The sequence below is a fragment of the Arachis stenosperma genome, chromosome 2 (genome assembly GCF_014773155.1).
Source record: "Arachis stenosperma cultivar V10309 chromosome 2, arast.V10309.gnm1.PFL2, whole genome shotgun sequence".
NCBI classification, from domain to species: domain Eukaryota; kingdom Viridiplantae; phylum Streptophyta; class Magnoliopsida; order Fabales; family Fabaceae; genus Arachis; species Arachis stenosperma.
Window position 1 is genome coordinate 87698153 of NC_080378.1, and position 16558 is coordinate 87714710.

The 16558-nt window shown below is 36.6% G+C and overlaps 1 protein-coding gene across 1 annotated transcript; it reads right to left on the reverse strand.

Annotated features, from left to right (window-relative positions):
* Positions 1 to 3993: 3993 nt before the first annotated feature.
* LOC130963114 (uncharacterized) lies at positions 3994 to 4431 on the reverse strand. Its single transcript, XM_057889265.1, has 2 exons — positions 4270 to 4431; positions 3994 to 4167 (listed from the first exon to the last, which is right to left on the reverse strand). Exons 1-2 carry the CDS (start codon positions 4429 to 4431, stop codon positions 3994 to 3996), a joined length of 336 nt encoding a protein of 111 aa, XP_057745248.1.
* Positions 4432 to 16558: the final 12127 nt, after the last annotated feature.

Here is a 16558-nt window from a genome sequence, read left to right on the forward strand (position 1 = left end):
TGTATGAAAGAAATATTATTTTGGAACATGGTTTAAAGCTCGAACACACAAAACCAGTGAGATTTTGAGCCTATTTCATTGGTTACATTTTATCAACCAATATTTTATTTTTGGTGTGTGTTTCTCTCTCTAAAATTGTGATCTTTATCTTGCTTAATTCTATATTTTCATTATTTGATGTATGCATGCACTTATATGATTGAGGCCTTGTTTCACTGAGCTTACATACCTTTATGGCCTTACCTTTTATTATCCTTTGCAAACCCATGTTGAGCCTATTTTACCCCTTGTTCTTTACTTTAGCTCATCACTAACTCTAAGCGAAAAACAATAATGTCCCTAATTTGAATCCTTGATTAACTTAGACTAGTGAGAATGCTCATGAATTAAGTGTGGGGAAAAGTGGATTTAGAAATGTTTGGTTTGGGAATTGAGTATGTTAGACTTTGTGTGAAAAGATGAAAAATGTTAAGAACATGTTTATGCATCCAAAACCTTAATCATATTCATTGAGAAGAGTAAAAAAAAAAAAAACAAGTAATAAAAGGGGACAAAATGCCCCAGAGTAAGTGTTGGTACCAATGCATATGAGCTGCACTCAAAATTTGGAATGCATAATATGTAGTAAACACAGTTAATGGGAAGTTAGATTTTGTATTTTAATTAAATGAATTGTTTTGAGTTAGGTGGAAAGTTTATGTTAATTAAGGATTCAAAGTTTTAGTCCACTTGGCCAAATACAATCCTACCTTGACCCTAACCCCATTACAACCCTTAAAAGACCTCTTGATTTGTGTATTGGTGCATTAAATTTTTGTTGATTATTAGATGAACAGCAAGCTATAGAAAGCAAGATTAGTAGAGAATTGAGAGAATTGACCCTAGACACTTGAGAGTTAGAATGGTATACACTACTAGTAAGGGTTCAGTGCTTAATTCTATGTTCCCTGATTTCATGAGCTATCTTCTTCTTGCAAATTACTTATATTGTACTTTGTGATTTGAATTAGTGAAATCCAGTTCATATTTATTCTTGAAGGATTTATTTACTTTTTCACCAAGTAGGTAGAATCATTTTAGCATGTAGTTGCATTCACATTCATGGGTTGCATTACATGAGTCTTGCCTTTCCCTACTCATTTATTTGGTCTTCTTGAGTTTAGCATGAGGACATGCTAATGTTTAAGTGTGGAGAGGTTGATAAACCACTATTTTATGGTTTACAATGTGCTTAATTGTGTGGTTTTATCATGGTCTTTACCCACTTATTCATATAATTAGCATGCATTTATATTTCCTTTCTAAAATTATTACATGATTGAAAACATGCTTCTTTGGTCTTAATTTAGCTAATCTTAATCCTCTCTTATTACCATTCGATACCTTGATCTGTGTGTTAAGTATTTCAGGCTTTATAGGGCATGAATGAGTGAGAGATTGGGAAGGAAGCTTGCAAAAATGGAAGGAACACAAGAAGTAGAGAAGATGACCAGCGAGAAGTGACGCGTACGTGTCAGCGACGCAACCGCGCGGAAGAAAGGAATCCGCAGTGACGCGGCCGCATGGCTCATGCGACCGCGTGGATTGGAAAAGCACAAGTGACGTGGAAGCGTGGACGACGCGAACGCGTGGCAGGGAAAAACGCGAATGACGCGTCCGCATGGATGACGCGCTCGCGTGGCGTGCGCGATCTGCAGAATTACAAAAGTCGCTGGCAGAGATTCTGGGCCGCATTTCAACCCAGTTTTCGGCCCAAAAACACAGATTAAAGTCAGGGAACTTGCATAGACTCATCATGCTTTCAGAATTCACTTTTCATGTTTTAGATGTAGTTTTTAGAGAGAGAGGTTCTCTCCTCTCTCTTAGGACTTAGGTAGAGTTTTTAGAAATTAGGATTTAGGATTTCTCTTAGTTTTAGGAGTGACTCTCGATCCCAGGTTTAATGTTCTTGGTATTTATTTATTTTCAATGTTCCATATTTGGATTGATTTTCTTATTTAATTATAATTTGAGGTATTTTCAGATCTATGATTTGTGTCTCTTATTTATATAAATAATTTGGATTTTTCTATTACCCTTTTGGCTTTGGTTGAGTAATTGGTGACTCTTGAGCTGTCAAATAAAGCAGTGGTTGAAATTGGGAGTTGCTAATTAATTTGAGTTCCAATAACTCTAGCCTTTCCAAAGGAAAGACTAGGACTTTAGGTATCAAATTAATTAGTCCACTTGACCTTCCTTTGTTTAGTAAAGGTTAACTAAGTGGGATTAAAATCCAATTCTCATCACAATTGATAAGGATAGGACTTCCAATTCTTATACCTTACCAAGAGATTATTTTACAGTTATTTATTTATTTTTATTGCTTTGAAAATATACCTGTGCCCATTGCCCAAACTCCAAAACCCCAAAACACACTTTTTCATAACCAATAATAAGAACATACCTCCCTGCAATTCCTTGAGAAGATGACCCGAGGTTTAAATACTTCGGTTATCAATTTATTTAGGGGTTTGTTACTTGTGACAACCAAAACTTTCGCACGAAAGGATTTCTGTTAGTTTAGAAGCTATATCTACAACGCAAATATTTTTGTAAATTCTTTACTAGCAAAAATCCTAACGTCAATGATCAATATAAATAATAACCTTAGAACCAAGTAAATAGGACCTAAACTTATCAACAACATACACAACAGCTAATAATTTCTTTTCTGTAGTTGTGTACTTCTTTTGGGCATCATTTAACACACGACTAGTATAGTAAATGACATGTACAAGCTTACCATTTCTCTGTCCTAAAACAGCTCCTATAGCAAAGTCAATAGCACCACACATTAATTCAAATGGTAGATCCCAGTCAAGGGGAGCTATAATGGGAGCATAGGTAAGGTTTGCTTTCAGAGTTTCAAAAGCATACAAACAATCAGAGTCAAAGACAAAAGGAACATTAGCAACTAATATGTTGTTTTAAGGTTTAGCAATTTTAGAAAAATCCTTTATAAATCTTCTATAAAATCCTTCATGACCCAAGAAACTCCTAACTGCCTTAACATTAGTTGGTGGTGGTAATTTTTCAATTACCTCCACCTTTGCTCTATTAACCTCAATTCCCTTACTTGAAATCCGTTGTCCAAGAACAATACATTCTGTAACCATAAAATGACATTTTTCCCAATTTAAAACAAGGTTTGATTCTTGACACCGTTTCAAGACAAGAGATAAATGCTTTAGGCAGGATTCAAAAGAATTACCAAAAACAGAAAAATCATTCATAAATACCTCAATAAACTTTTCAACCATATCAGAAAAAATTGAAAGCATACACCTCTGAAAAGTTGCTGGAGCATTGCAAAGTCCAAAAAGCATTCTTCTGTAGGCAAATACTCCAAAAGGACATGTAAATGCTGTCTTCTCTTGATCTTGAGGGTCCACTGCAATTTGATTATATCCAGAATATCCATCTAGAAAATAATAAAATGCATGATCAGCTAACCTCTCAAGCATCTGATCAATGAAAGGCAGGGGGAAATAATCATTCCTTGTAGCCGTGTTGAGCCTCCTGTAGTCTATACACATTCTCCATCCTATGACTGTTCTTGTGGGGATAAACTCATTCTTTTCATTCTTGATCACTGTCATCCCTCCTTTCTTGGGAACTACCTGCACAGGACTTACCCAAAGATTGTCAGAAATAGGGTAAATAATTCCTGCTTCCCATAGTTTCATTACCTCTTTTGGGACCACTTCTTTCATGGTTGGATTGAGTCTCCTTTGTGGTTGCACAACTGGTTTAGCATCATTTTCAAGGAGGATCTTGTGCATACACTTGGTTGGACTAATCCCCTTCAAGTCACTAATGGTCCACCCAAGAGTTGTTTTATGACTCTTGAGCACTAAAATAAGCGTCACTTCCTCTTCAGGCTTCAGGGAAGAGTTAATAAGCGTCTCTTCCTCTTCCTCTTGAGCTAATAATAGGCGTGTGAACCATAGCCTTCTAGGGTGGCGAATTATCAACTTCAACTAATTCATACTCAGAGATAGGATCCAGAATGTCATCAAGCACCTCAGCTTTCAGTACCTCTTGAACAAGTGGTTTAATAACATCTATTTTCATACACCCTTCAAAATCATTAGGGTGCTTGATAGCTTCAAAAACATGAAGGACCACCTGTTCTTCATTGACCCTCAGGGTTAATTCACCATTTTGTACATCAATCAGAGCTCTACCTGTAGCTAAAAAGGGTCTACCAAGTATAATAGAGGATTTTACCTCCTCTTCCATGTCCAATATAACAAAATCAACAGGAAAGATGAATGGTCCTACTTTAACAAGTAAATCCTCAACAACACCCATAGGTAATTTAATAGAAAGATAAGCAAGTTGAAGAGAAATACGAGTGGGATTTACCTCCTCAATTTGAAGCTTTTTCATTACTGAAAGTGGCATTAGATTGATGCTAGCTCCAAAGTCACATAAAGCTCTATGAATGGTGACATGTCCAATGGTGCAAGGAATGACAAAGCTCCCTGAGTCTGGCATCTTCTCAGGAAGGTTGTGTTGAATAATTACACTACATTCCTTGGTTAACACCACTGTTTCTTGCTCCTTCTAATTCCTCTTGTGGGTCAACAGTTCTTTCATAAATTTAGCATAGAGAGGCATTTGCTCAAAAGCCTCTACGAAGGGAATGTTGATCTGTAGCTTCTTGAAGACATCTAAAAATTTAGAGAATTGCTTTTCTTTGGAAGCCTTCTGAAGTCTCTGAGGAAATGGCATTTTTGGCTTGTATTCAAGAGCCTTTGGCAACGTAGGATACGTGACGTGGCGGAAATTGGCGAGTTAAGAATTTATTAATAGGGACACGTTGTAAGTACAGTCCTTAACCAGCCAAAAATCCGCTTATCAATTTAAAAGGGGTTGTCACAATATTGAAAATTAAATTACTGGGAGTATGAATCCCAGGTCGTCTCCCATCGAGTTGCAGAGAGATGTGCTATTTCATCAATCGGGTGTTTTCAAAAATTGTTGAGTTGATAGACAGAAATTTAAATTAGAGAATTCAATTAATTTTAAATAAAAGCCTTGACTGGGGGTAGATTAGTTGGAAGCCTTATTCTTGTTGAAATACTCTCAAGATTAATTAATAATTGGAATTTATTCTGCTTAATTAACCCTCACTAGGTAAAGAAAAGTCAAGCAAGTTGGAAATGTGTTTCTAATCATAAGTCCTAATCCTCTCCCTTGGGAAGGACTAGAGTTAATGATTAGAGGGTGATTCAACAATAAACCCAATTATAATTTCTCTCTTGAGTAGTTCAACTCAAGGGTTCCTTTCAATCATCCCCAATCAAGTCATGGGACTACTCACTCATCATAATTATAAATTCCACAGAATTAATGGTAAAAATAAAAGAAGACATGATAAATAATAATAAAAGGATTAATTGAAAATAAAAATAGTCTATATTAATAACTTGTAGAAATAATCCAATGTCAACTCTAGAGAGATTAAGAATATGGAAGAATAAATATAAAAAGTAAATAACAAAATAAGATGACTAGTACCGGAGGTAGACTCTTCTTAAAAGCTAAAGCCAAAATCTTCCAATCCTAATTATGAATGCTCAAGTGGGTGAAAAACCTGGGGGAGGAGTAAATCCAAATCTAAAACTAAAAATTATGCAAAATGAATTGTGTCTCTCGTTTCTGCATGTTCCCTGACTCTAATCTGTAATTCCGGGCCGAAAATTGGGTTGAAATTCGGCCCAGAAACTCTGCCAACGACTTCTGAAATTTTGCAGATCGCGCACGTCACGCGGACACATCATTCACGCGGACGCGTCATTCGGCGTTTTGCTTTTTCATGCGGGCGCGTCGTCCATGCCTCCGCGTCGCTTCTGTTTTTCCAATCCGCGCGTCCGCGTCACTCATGCGGCCGCATCACTGCGATTTTCTCTCTTCCGCGCGGTCGCGTCGCTAACGCATACGCGTCACTTCTCGCTGGTCATCTCCTCAATTTCTTGTATTCCTTCCATTTTTGCAAGCTTCCTTCCCAATCTCCCACTCATTCATGCCATATAAAGCCTGAAACACTTAACACACAGATCACGACATCGAATGGAATAAAGGAGGATTAAAATACCTAATTAAAAATCTTCAGGAAGTAAGTTTTCAATCATGTAATAATTTTAGGAAGGAAATATAAATGCATGCTAATTATATGAATAAGTGGGTAAAAAGACCATGATAAAACCGCACAATTAAACACATTGTAAACCATAAAATAGTGGTTTATCAACCTCCCCACACTTAAACATTAGCATGTCCTCATGCTTAGTTGAAGGAGATAGAATAAATGAGTAGGAACATGTAAGAACTCATGCAATGCAATGCAACCTATATATGTGAATGCAAGTATATGATTCTTGTCCATTTGATCAAGAATAAATAAGCTCTTCAAACAATTATAAATCAAGTTTCACTAATTCAATTCTCATTCAGTAAGAACAGATAAAGATGCAAGAAGGTAGCTCATGAAAGCGGGAAACATAGAATTTTAAGCATTGAACCCTCACTGATGATGTATGTATATTCTAATCTCTCCAGTGTATAGGGTAATCACTCTGTCCTTCTTTAATCATGGTCCCTAAATTTTGTTCTTCTCCTAACCAATCAATAACATTTAATATACCAATGCAACATCATGAGGTCTTTTCAAGGTTGTAATGGGGCCAAGGTAAAGATAAGGATACATATATGGTTAAGTGAGCTTATAAATCGAATCTTTAATTAACCCAAGCTTTAACATAACCTATATATATTTTATATAACCTTGGAGTTCGTACCTAGCTGCCCAAAATTCTTTCACATTCCATACTCATGTATCAACTTTTTATTTTAATTTTATCATACATGCATTGATCTTTGGATTCTCAACTCAGCATTGGAGTAATTTCTGTCCCCTTATTTATTTATTCAATAATAAATATTTTTTTTAACATAACATAAAAATAAACATAGCTAATCAATGCACATAGATATTTTTTTTATTCTTATAGTTTCACATGAGTAGGTGTCCAAATTTCTATTATATTATCATGATACACTCCCTTATTATCCTTTGTCCCCACAATCTCCCATACTTAATTGGTACACTTAATTGGTACACTTTTTCTCCTCTGGAGCTCACTTTTCAACTAGCTCTTCATTGGCCCTTGTCTCAGAGCCAGCTGTTTTACCACTTCTCAATCGAATACCCTTGCAGTCTTCTCTTGGGTTCACCACTGTATCACCTGGAAATGTACTCGTAGACCTCTCCGGTATTTGCTTGCTCAGCTGGCCCATTTGCACTTCCAAGTTTCTAATGGAGGCTCTGGTTTCCTGCATAAAGCTCCTCATAATCTCCCAATTAGAATCTTTCTTGGATTTAGAGTTAGCCTACTGAGGCTGAGATTGGCGGTTATTGTAATTGTTCTGTTGAAAGCTGCCCTGAGAATTATTGTTGAAATTCTGAGGTCTCTGAGGTTGATCCTTCCACCCAAAATTTAGGTGATTTCTCCATCCTTGATTGTATGTTTGAGAATATGGGTCATTATTGGGATTTCTAGAATCACTCCCCATGTAATTGACCTGTTCAGATGAGGATTAAGGATAATCGTAATTATCATTTTGCACTAAATTTCCTCCCATGTCATAGGAGATCTCTTGAGGTGGATTTTGGGTGTTGATAGCTGAGACTTGCATGCCACCCGTGTGTTGAGTAAGTAGATTTATTTGCTGAGACATAAGCTTGTTCTGAGCAAGAATAGCATTAAGAGCTTCCACTTCCATGACACCCTTCTTCTGAGGAGCCTCAGAGTTCACAGGATTCCTGTTAGATGAGTATAAATATTGGTTTCTAGCAACCAATTCAATAAGCTCAATAGTCTCCTCCGGTGTCTTCTTCTTGTGCAATGAACCTCCTGCAGAATTGTCTAAGCACGTCTTGGACATTTCACCCAAACCTTCATAAAAGATATCTAGTTGAGTCCATTTGGAGAACATATCCGGAGGGCATTGCCTAATCAGTAGCTTGTATCTCTCCCAAGCTTCATACAGAGTCTCACCATCCTTCTGCCTGAAGTTCTGAACCTTCACCCTAAGCTTAGTCAGCTTCTTTGGTGGGAAAAATTTAGTGAGAAACTCAGTAACCACCTTGTTCCAAGTGCCCAAACTCTCCTTGGGTTGGGAATCTAGCCATAGCTTTGCTCCATCCCTCAGAGCAAACGAGAAGAGCATGAATTTGTACACCTCTGGGTTCACTCTATTTGTCTTCACAGTATCACAAATCTGCAGAAAATTGGAAATAAATTGATTTGGGTCTTCGTGGGGAAGACCATGATACTGGCAGTTTTGTTGCACCAGGCTGACTAGCTGTGGCTTCAACTCAAAGTTGTTCGCAGCTATAGGAGGCACCACAATGCTTTTTCCATACAAATATGCAGTAGGAGCAGAGAAAGAGCCAAGTACTCTCCTTTGTTGTTCATGCCCATTCGGATTTGCCACATTGGCATTATCAGCATCATTAGGGTCCATAATGGATTCTGCAGCCTTGTAAAGTCTTGCCTGTTATAAACGTCACTTGAAAGTCCTTTCAGGTTCAGGATTAAAGTCTAAGAGATGTTGTTCCTGTTCATACACAAACAGAAGACAAGAAAAGACGGGAATCTCTACATCAGAGTGCAAATAATTCCCAGTGAGGTAACTTGTGTAGAGAAATAAAATAAAAATACTAATTATTCAAAAAAAATTGAAAATAAAAAAATTAGATAGAAGTACTAAAACAAAATTAACCAGGTAACACCAATCTTAATTTCAGAAATTAAGGAAAAATATTAGCGCTATATATTATTTTTTTAAATATTTTTTAAAAATAAAATTAAAACTAAAACGCCTAATCTAAGCAATCAAACAATTGATAGTTGTTAATTACAGCCAATCCCTGGCAATGGTGCCAAAAACTTGGTGCGGTATTTTACAACCCATAAACTAACCGGCAAGTGCACCGGGTCGTACCAAGTAATACCTTACGTGAGTAAGGGTCGATCCCACGAGAATTGATGGATCAAGCAACAATGATTGATTGATTGGTTTAGTTATACAAACAGAAAAGAGTGTTTTGGTATTCAAAGAGCATTAAACAGTAAATTAAGAATTTCAGAAAGCAAGCAGCAATGAGTTGGGAATAAAATATGGAGAAAATAGTTAAGACTTCAGAGTTATCTATTTTCCGGATTGATTTTTCTTACTAACTAATTTAATTATGCAAGATTTAATTCATGGCAAACTATATGTGACTAGACCCTAATTTCTTAGACCTTCCTAGTCTCCTCTAAAATTCATTAACAACCAATTCCTTGGTCAATTAATTCCAATTAGAAGGTGATGATCAAATTCTAGTTTATATGCCACAAGAATCCTAATTATCCAAAAATAAGGGGATTATATGTCACGTATCCCGTTAAATACAAATAATTAGAAATTCAGGATAATATGTTTTCAAGTTGTTGTTCAAGTATAGAGCTTTTCCAAGTTATACAAGAACTCAATTAGAACATGGGTCATACTTACGTTCCACCCAAATTCATAAAATAAAGAGCGAAAACAATTATTGAAATATAAATCAAAACATGAATTAAATTAGAAAAAATAATAAAATCAATCTATACAAATAGACAGAGCTCCTAACCTTAACAATGGAGGATTAGTTGCTCATGTCTCAGAGTCAAAAACTAGGATTGTAAATTGGAATGGAATAATGTTCTGTTGGAATAACCCTGTTGGCATTCCTTTTATAATTAGTCCTAATTAATTTAAAATCTATCTAAAACTAAAATAATAACTTTTCCTAAAAATAAGATTTGAATTTAAATTTGAATTAATTAACAAGTCTTCAGCTGATGGGTAGAGACCACTTATTTTGTCCATTCTGTAGCTTCTAATCTGTGTTTTCTGGGCTGGAAACTGGGTCAAAACAGCCCAGAAATTGCCCCCAGCGTTTTTTTGCATTTTCTACACGTGGCGCATGTCACGCATACGCGTCAGTCACGCGTACGCGTCGCTGGTATTCTTCGCAAGTCACGCAGACACGTCGGTCACGCGGACGCATCGCTGAGCAAATCTTCAATTCACGCGTACGCGTCAGTCACGCGCACGCGTTGCCATGGAAAGCTCCAAATCACGCGTACATGTCAGTCACATGTACGTGTCGCTCTTCGCTGCCATCTCATTTGATTCTTATGCTGCAGAAACTCCATCAAATTCCACCGAATGCTACCTAAAATAAACAAAATTGCAAAAGACTCAAAGTAGCATCCATATTGGCTAAAAGATAATTAATTCTTTATTAAATTCAACAAATTAAATGCAAATTCACTAGGAAAATATAGGAAAGATGCTCACGCATCAGTGTACTAGTAAATCAAATTCATTATAATCAATTTACTATGAAAAATCATTTTAGCGAAGTAGTTCATAGGTTCATACACTACAAGAAAATAAGTTTTCTGTCACGCTTTTAATGCGTGCCGAAAAGTGCTAAAAAGCGTGCCTATAGCTTTTCCCACGCTTTTTGAGCTATTAGTACATATTTAAAAGGTTCACATCCGCCAGCGTGCCGATTGCTCTATCGCCACGCTTTTGTGGATCTATTGGCACGCTTTTTTTGCCACGCTTATATCTCTTGCCACGCTTAAAAGCGTGCCAAAAAGTGGACATATCGCCACGCTTTAAAAGCGTGCCCATTAATTTGGCTTTGGCTAGCCTTCAAAAACGTGTCGATAAGTAATAATATGGCTACGCTTTTGAAGTGTGCCAATAGGAGAAGATATGACTACGCTTTTAAAGCGTACCGATAAGAAAAAATATAACTACATAATAATAAATGTAGTGGTTGAAGAGAAAGATATGACTATGCTTAACCAACCGAACCCAGAATTTATAATAGGCTAATTGGATCGGTCAACGAAAAATTTATTTTAAAAAAAGGAATAATAAGCAAATAATACAATTCTGCTTTGTCGCCATAGACAGATCATAAAAGTAATCAAACACATCTATTGGGGAGAAATGTAGAACAATGAAATAAGTATAAACCAAGTGCCTTTGAAGAATATTCCAAGAGGCCAACACAAAGATTTTGCAGGGCAAAGGCATTTGAACAGTACTAACATCTAAATGATGAAACCCTCCGAGTGAAGTGCATCCAAACATTTTCAACACTACACTAGAAACAATTAAGCACTTGTGCATAGCAACCAGTAGACTTTACTCCTCATCATCAACTCCTCGTTTTCACTGGCCGCATCTTCATACTCTCCTTCTCCTTCTCCCTTTTCTCCTCCTGCTTCAGCAGTATTATAACTTTCCATAGCCTTCTCATATTCTGCTTTAAGCTTAGCAACTTTATCGGAATAAGGCTTCTTCTCCTGAACCACACATCAAGACACTTGAATCAACATCACATTGACAAACACATCATAAGAGAAAGATAAGCTTTATAGACTTACACATTATATATTGTACTTTTATCATTTACTATTCAATTTTCATTTCCACATGCAGAAAATAGAATTTTAAAAATTACCATTAATTACATTCAAAACACCAGCAGCACTTGTGTTAAGTATTGGTTGCAGAAGAGGTCCAATCACCATTGCTGGGTTAATTGTTCTTTTTTTGCAAATTTCCAAGTAGCATCTTCAGCCAATGTCTTTGAAAGCACATACCAGTACCATGACTGAAAAAAAAAGGATAATAGGAAACAAAATTGGTGGTACCAAAGTCTCAAATTTACAAGGGATTGAGCTTATTCATATGAATCAAAATTAAATCAGCAACACATAAAGCTAATTCCACTCCTACTAATTTGGCCTAATTAGGTGAATATGATAACAATTGTAGGGACATGGCACATACCTTCGACTCCTTACAAAGTTCGTGATCGGAAAACCAGGTGTCATCAACTACTTCTTTAGGAGTCAGAAGCCTTCCATTAAATGTAACAGCAGCAATTGAAGAAGTTAAAATAATGTGCTTCATCGACTGCGATTTCACACGATTGAAGAACATTGAGGGTTTCTTTCACTGCCGGATCCAAAAACTCATCCTGAAGAAACAAAAAGAATTAAGGAACAAAAATGGAGAGAATTCATTCCTTTTCTCTTTGAAAGCCTTCTTATACTAGCCAAAGAACACCAAGAACTAGATGCATAATGAAAGGAGAAAGAAGGCACAAAAACAGAAAACATAAAACAGAAAGAGTGTAGAAGGAGAAAAATAGATGACTTGCAATAGAAGTTAATAGAATGGGAATATTAGTCATTCATAAATGTTAGAGGAAATTACATCTACCTCCTCTATATCCGTCAACATAACACTTCTAATTTGAACATGACAGATGACACTTACCTCGTGTAAAGTATCCAACTTACCTTTCTTCTTAAAATTATTCTTTCTTTCTATCTTTCATTGTTCCCATTGAGTCATTGTCTGGCCAAGTAACAGATTAAAAAAGAGGAAGGACAATGACAAAAGAAGGAAAAGCACAGAGAGTGTATTAAGTAAAATACATCTAAGGCTCAACTATATACTTGCATCAAACTATATTAATTAATAACAAATGCTAGAACATGAAGCTAGGATAAATTGTTTGGCATAAAAGTTACAAAATAACTGAAATCTAAATAGAGAGTGTATTAAGTAAAATACAACTAAGGCTCAACTATATACTTGCATCAAACTATATTAATCAATAACAAATGCTAGAACATAAAGCTAGGATAAATTGTTTGGCATAAAAGTTACAAAAATAACTGAAATCTAAATAGAGAGTGTACATTGTATTTTTTTTAGAAGGGCACAGTGTTTTTAAATGGCGGTTATGGCGGCGCCATAACGGTATGGCGTGGCGGGTTTTGACCCTGCCGCCATTTACTCGGCGCCGCGATGGGGTTATAACGGAGGGCGCCATGGCGGCCGCAATTGCGGTGGCGCCATGGCGGGACGCAATCTGCATGGCGGAAATAGCGGGGTTTCTCAGGTTTTTCAAAAAAATTTGAGGGTGGCTTGGGTAATTTAATAAACCTAAGTCAGATCCCACTAACCACTAACCCTAATTTTCAGCCCCTCATTCAAAAACTACCTCCTTTGCCTCTTCAAAAAAATCCCTCTCTTCGTCTCTGTTCTCTCATCCCTGCGACCCAGATTTCTTCACCACGCTGCCATCGCCGCCGCCCATCTAGCCGCCCGTCGCTCCGCCCGTCGCGCCGCTCGTCTCTGTTCTCTCATCACTGCTGCTCATCACCTGTTCATCACTGCTGGTTCGTACGTGTTTCATCTTCTCTGCTCCTGTTTTTTTTCTTTTCTCTCTTCCATGCTGCCCCTTCTTTATCAATAATCAGTGTTAAACTTCTCTTCTTCCATTTTTTTTCCATTCAGTATACTATGTCCACTTCTAGACAAGCCCTTAATTCTAATGCCCCTACCCCTGCCTCTGCTAGTCCTACTGTTGGTGCTGCTCCTGTTGATGTTTATTTGCTAAATTTGCTACTCTATTTGCTATATTAATTAGATGTTTTATGACTAGAAAGTTGCTTATATAGATAGATTTTATAGTTTATTATATTTGCAATTTTCTGCATGTTTTTTTGTACATATATGTGTATTTTTTAGGTAATCCGCCATTTTCGCCATTTTCCGCAACGCCATCCGCTATAACTTTATGGCGGATTTTTGGCTCACCGTCATGAGCCGCCATCCGCAATCAAAAACTATGGAAGGGCAACTAAAAACTCAAGTACCTTGCTCCCAGAATCCAAATGACTATTCATCTTCACCATAAATTTGTGTCAACAGAACATACAATCCTAATAAGTCATCATGTGACAAAATAAAACACAGGTTTCCATTATAATTTTCCGAAAAAATATGTATGTGCATCATTGAATTTTCTGACATTTTGTGACACTGTAACTCATGCATCAGTTATGGAAATCGAGGTTCATAATCCATATCTCAATTTATTCTCTAACTATGCTTTTACAGCCATGCACTCTATAGAGCTAAAGTCAACCCATAACACTTCACCCCCAAAATAATCTGATGTGAAATGTCTAGAATTAACACCTATTATTTCTCCAACAACCAAATTAATCCATAGAATGAAGAGCTATATAGTTATATACATTACAAACAAGCCAATCACAACTGTTTCTCAATCAGATAAGAATTACTAAGATTAAATTTAATCATAAAATAGTAGTGTGAGTCACATATTGAGACAATTATAATTCGGTATTAATTGTGTCTAATGAACAATTCAATTACTACGCATGAATCAAGAACAAATAGAGAAAGACACACCAAAAAAGAGAAAAAACCAGATCCAATCAACAGTAAGAAAAAGCCACCGACAAAAAAAAGAAATAATTAAGACCTGAACGGCGCTGTGGAAGATGCAGGGAATCAAAACATAGTATCAAAAATTGAACTTTTTCAGCTTCAATGAATTATTGATCAGCACTTTCATTTACAAATTGCGACAAAAAACAGAATTAAAAAAATCAAAAACCCTAAGACTTGAAAATTTTTAAACAAAATTTAAAAATCAGAATCATAACAACAAATTATGACAAATAAAAAGAAGTTAAAATCAGAATTCAGAAAAAATAAAAAATCCTGAGAGACTAGAAGATGCAACGACAGAAGCAAAGAGGCTTGGACGGTGGCAGAGAGGCTGGACATTGCAAGACAGCTGACGAACTGCGATGGAGCACGACGAAGCTGAGAACGACGAAAACACCAGGGCGCTGAGAACGGCTAGAGGCTGACGATGGGAAAATAAGCTTTAAAAGCGTGCTGACAATTTCTTCGTTCCTTCTTCTCTATAGCAAGCAATAAAACAGCAGAAAACACTCGATAATCATCTATTTTACAAATTAAAACAGCAGCACAGCAAGAGCTAATCACTAATCAATTCAATAGAAAGTTAACAGCAGAAAACATTCCATTAATCATCCAATTTTCTTGATTGATTTCTAACTGGAGCATTTTAAAAAAAACGAAGATGGAGCACAATTGAGCACTAACCTTCGAGTAGCACGGCGAGCAGAACCGCGACAGAAAAGCAAGCAGAACCGTGAGAGAGAGGGGCTAGCAGCACGAGGACCAGAACGGTGAACTGGCGAGGAATGGCGAGCTGGCTAACACAACGACGAACCTGGTTGCAATCTTGAGCGCGAAGGGTGGCAATAGTGAGATAGATGCGGCGTGATTGGGGTTAGGGTTTTTTGAACCTTTCAAGGAAAAGCCACTCAAAACCCTTTCAAAGCAGCGTCGAGGAAGACAACGACCACTAACGGTGACGGTGACGGTGATGGCAAGCTCGAGGAAGACCACTGTAATGAATGATATGAAGGTGACGATGAAGGCGATGAAGGGCAATGATGAAGATGGTTCGAGAAGATGAAGCTGAACGAGTGACGGCGCCTTTTAGGGTTTGAAAAGTGAATTTGGTAACAAAAGTAAAGTTAGTGTGTTATTGTTATCATGTTTAGGGTTAAGATAACTTAGAAAAAAAAAAGTTAAGTGTGAGAAAAAATAGGTGGGTTATTGTTATCATGTTTAGGGTTAAGATAACTTAGAAAAAAAAAGTTGTGTGAGAAAAAATAGGTGGGAAACTAAATTTTAGGGGAGGAAATTCTATTGGCACTTTTTTTTACGGTGCCAAAATAAACACGGTATAGCCACGCTTTTCAAGCGTGCCGGTTTTTTTCTATGGTCATATTTTTTAAGCGTGCCAAAAAAATTGGTGGTCAAATTTTTAATCAGTGGCCATCCTCGTAAAAGCGTGCTGATTTCCCTTTATGGCCACGCTTTTCAAGCGTGGCAGTAAAAAAGCGTGGCCAAATTTCAAATAAGTGGCCACTCTCGTAAAAGCGTGCCGATTTTCTTCTATGGCCACGTTTTTTAAGCGTGGTACAAAAAAGCGTGGTTAAATCTCAAATAAGTGGCCACCCTCGCAAAAACGTGGCCATTGACTACTTTTGGGCACGCTTTTAAAGCGTGGCAAGAAAAAAGTGTGCCGGCAGGCCTTTTTTCTTGTAGTGATACTTTATATGCATGTCCTAAAACTAGCTTTTCCACGTAAATCGAAGCTACTAAGCTCGATTTGGATTATTCCATGCAAAACGAAGCTAATAAGAGTCGAACCACACTCAGGATAAATCGAATCTATTAGTTTCGATTTAATGGTTTTGATGCCAATGGTGAATCGAAAGTACTTAATTCGATTTACTATATTTATTAAAATGTTTAATTTAAAATTGTTATTAAAATTTTAGTTATAATCATTAGAAAATGAATAATTACTATAAGGATTTTTGAAAATTGTAACAATATATAAATACAAAATAAATAAACGATTTAATATGGTACAACTAACTTAAATAAATTTATAAATTTTAAAACTTTTTTAGAAGATGTTATGAGTACTTTAAAATTTTTTTTAGTGAATGAGTTT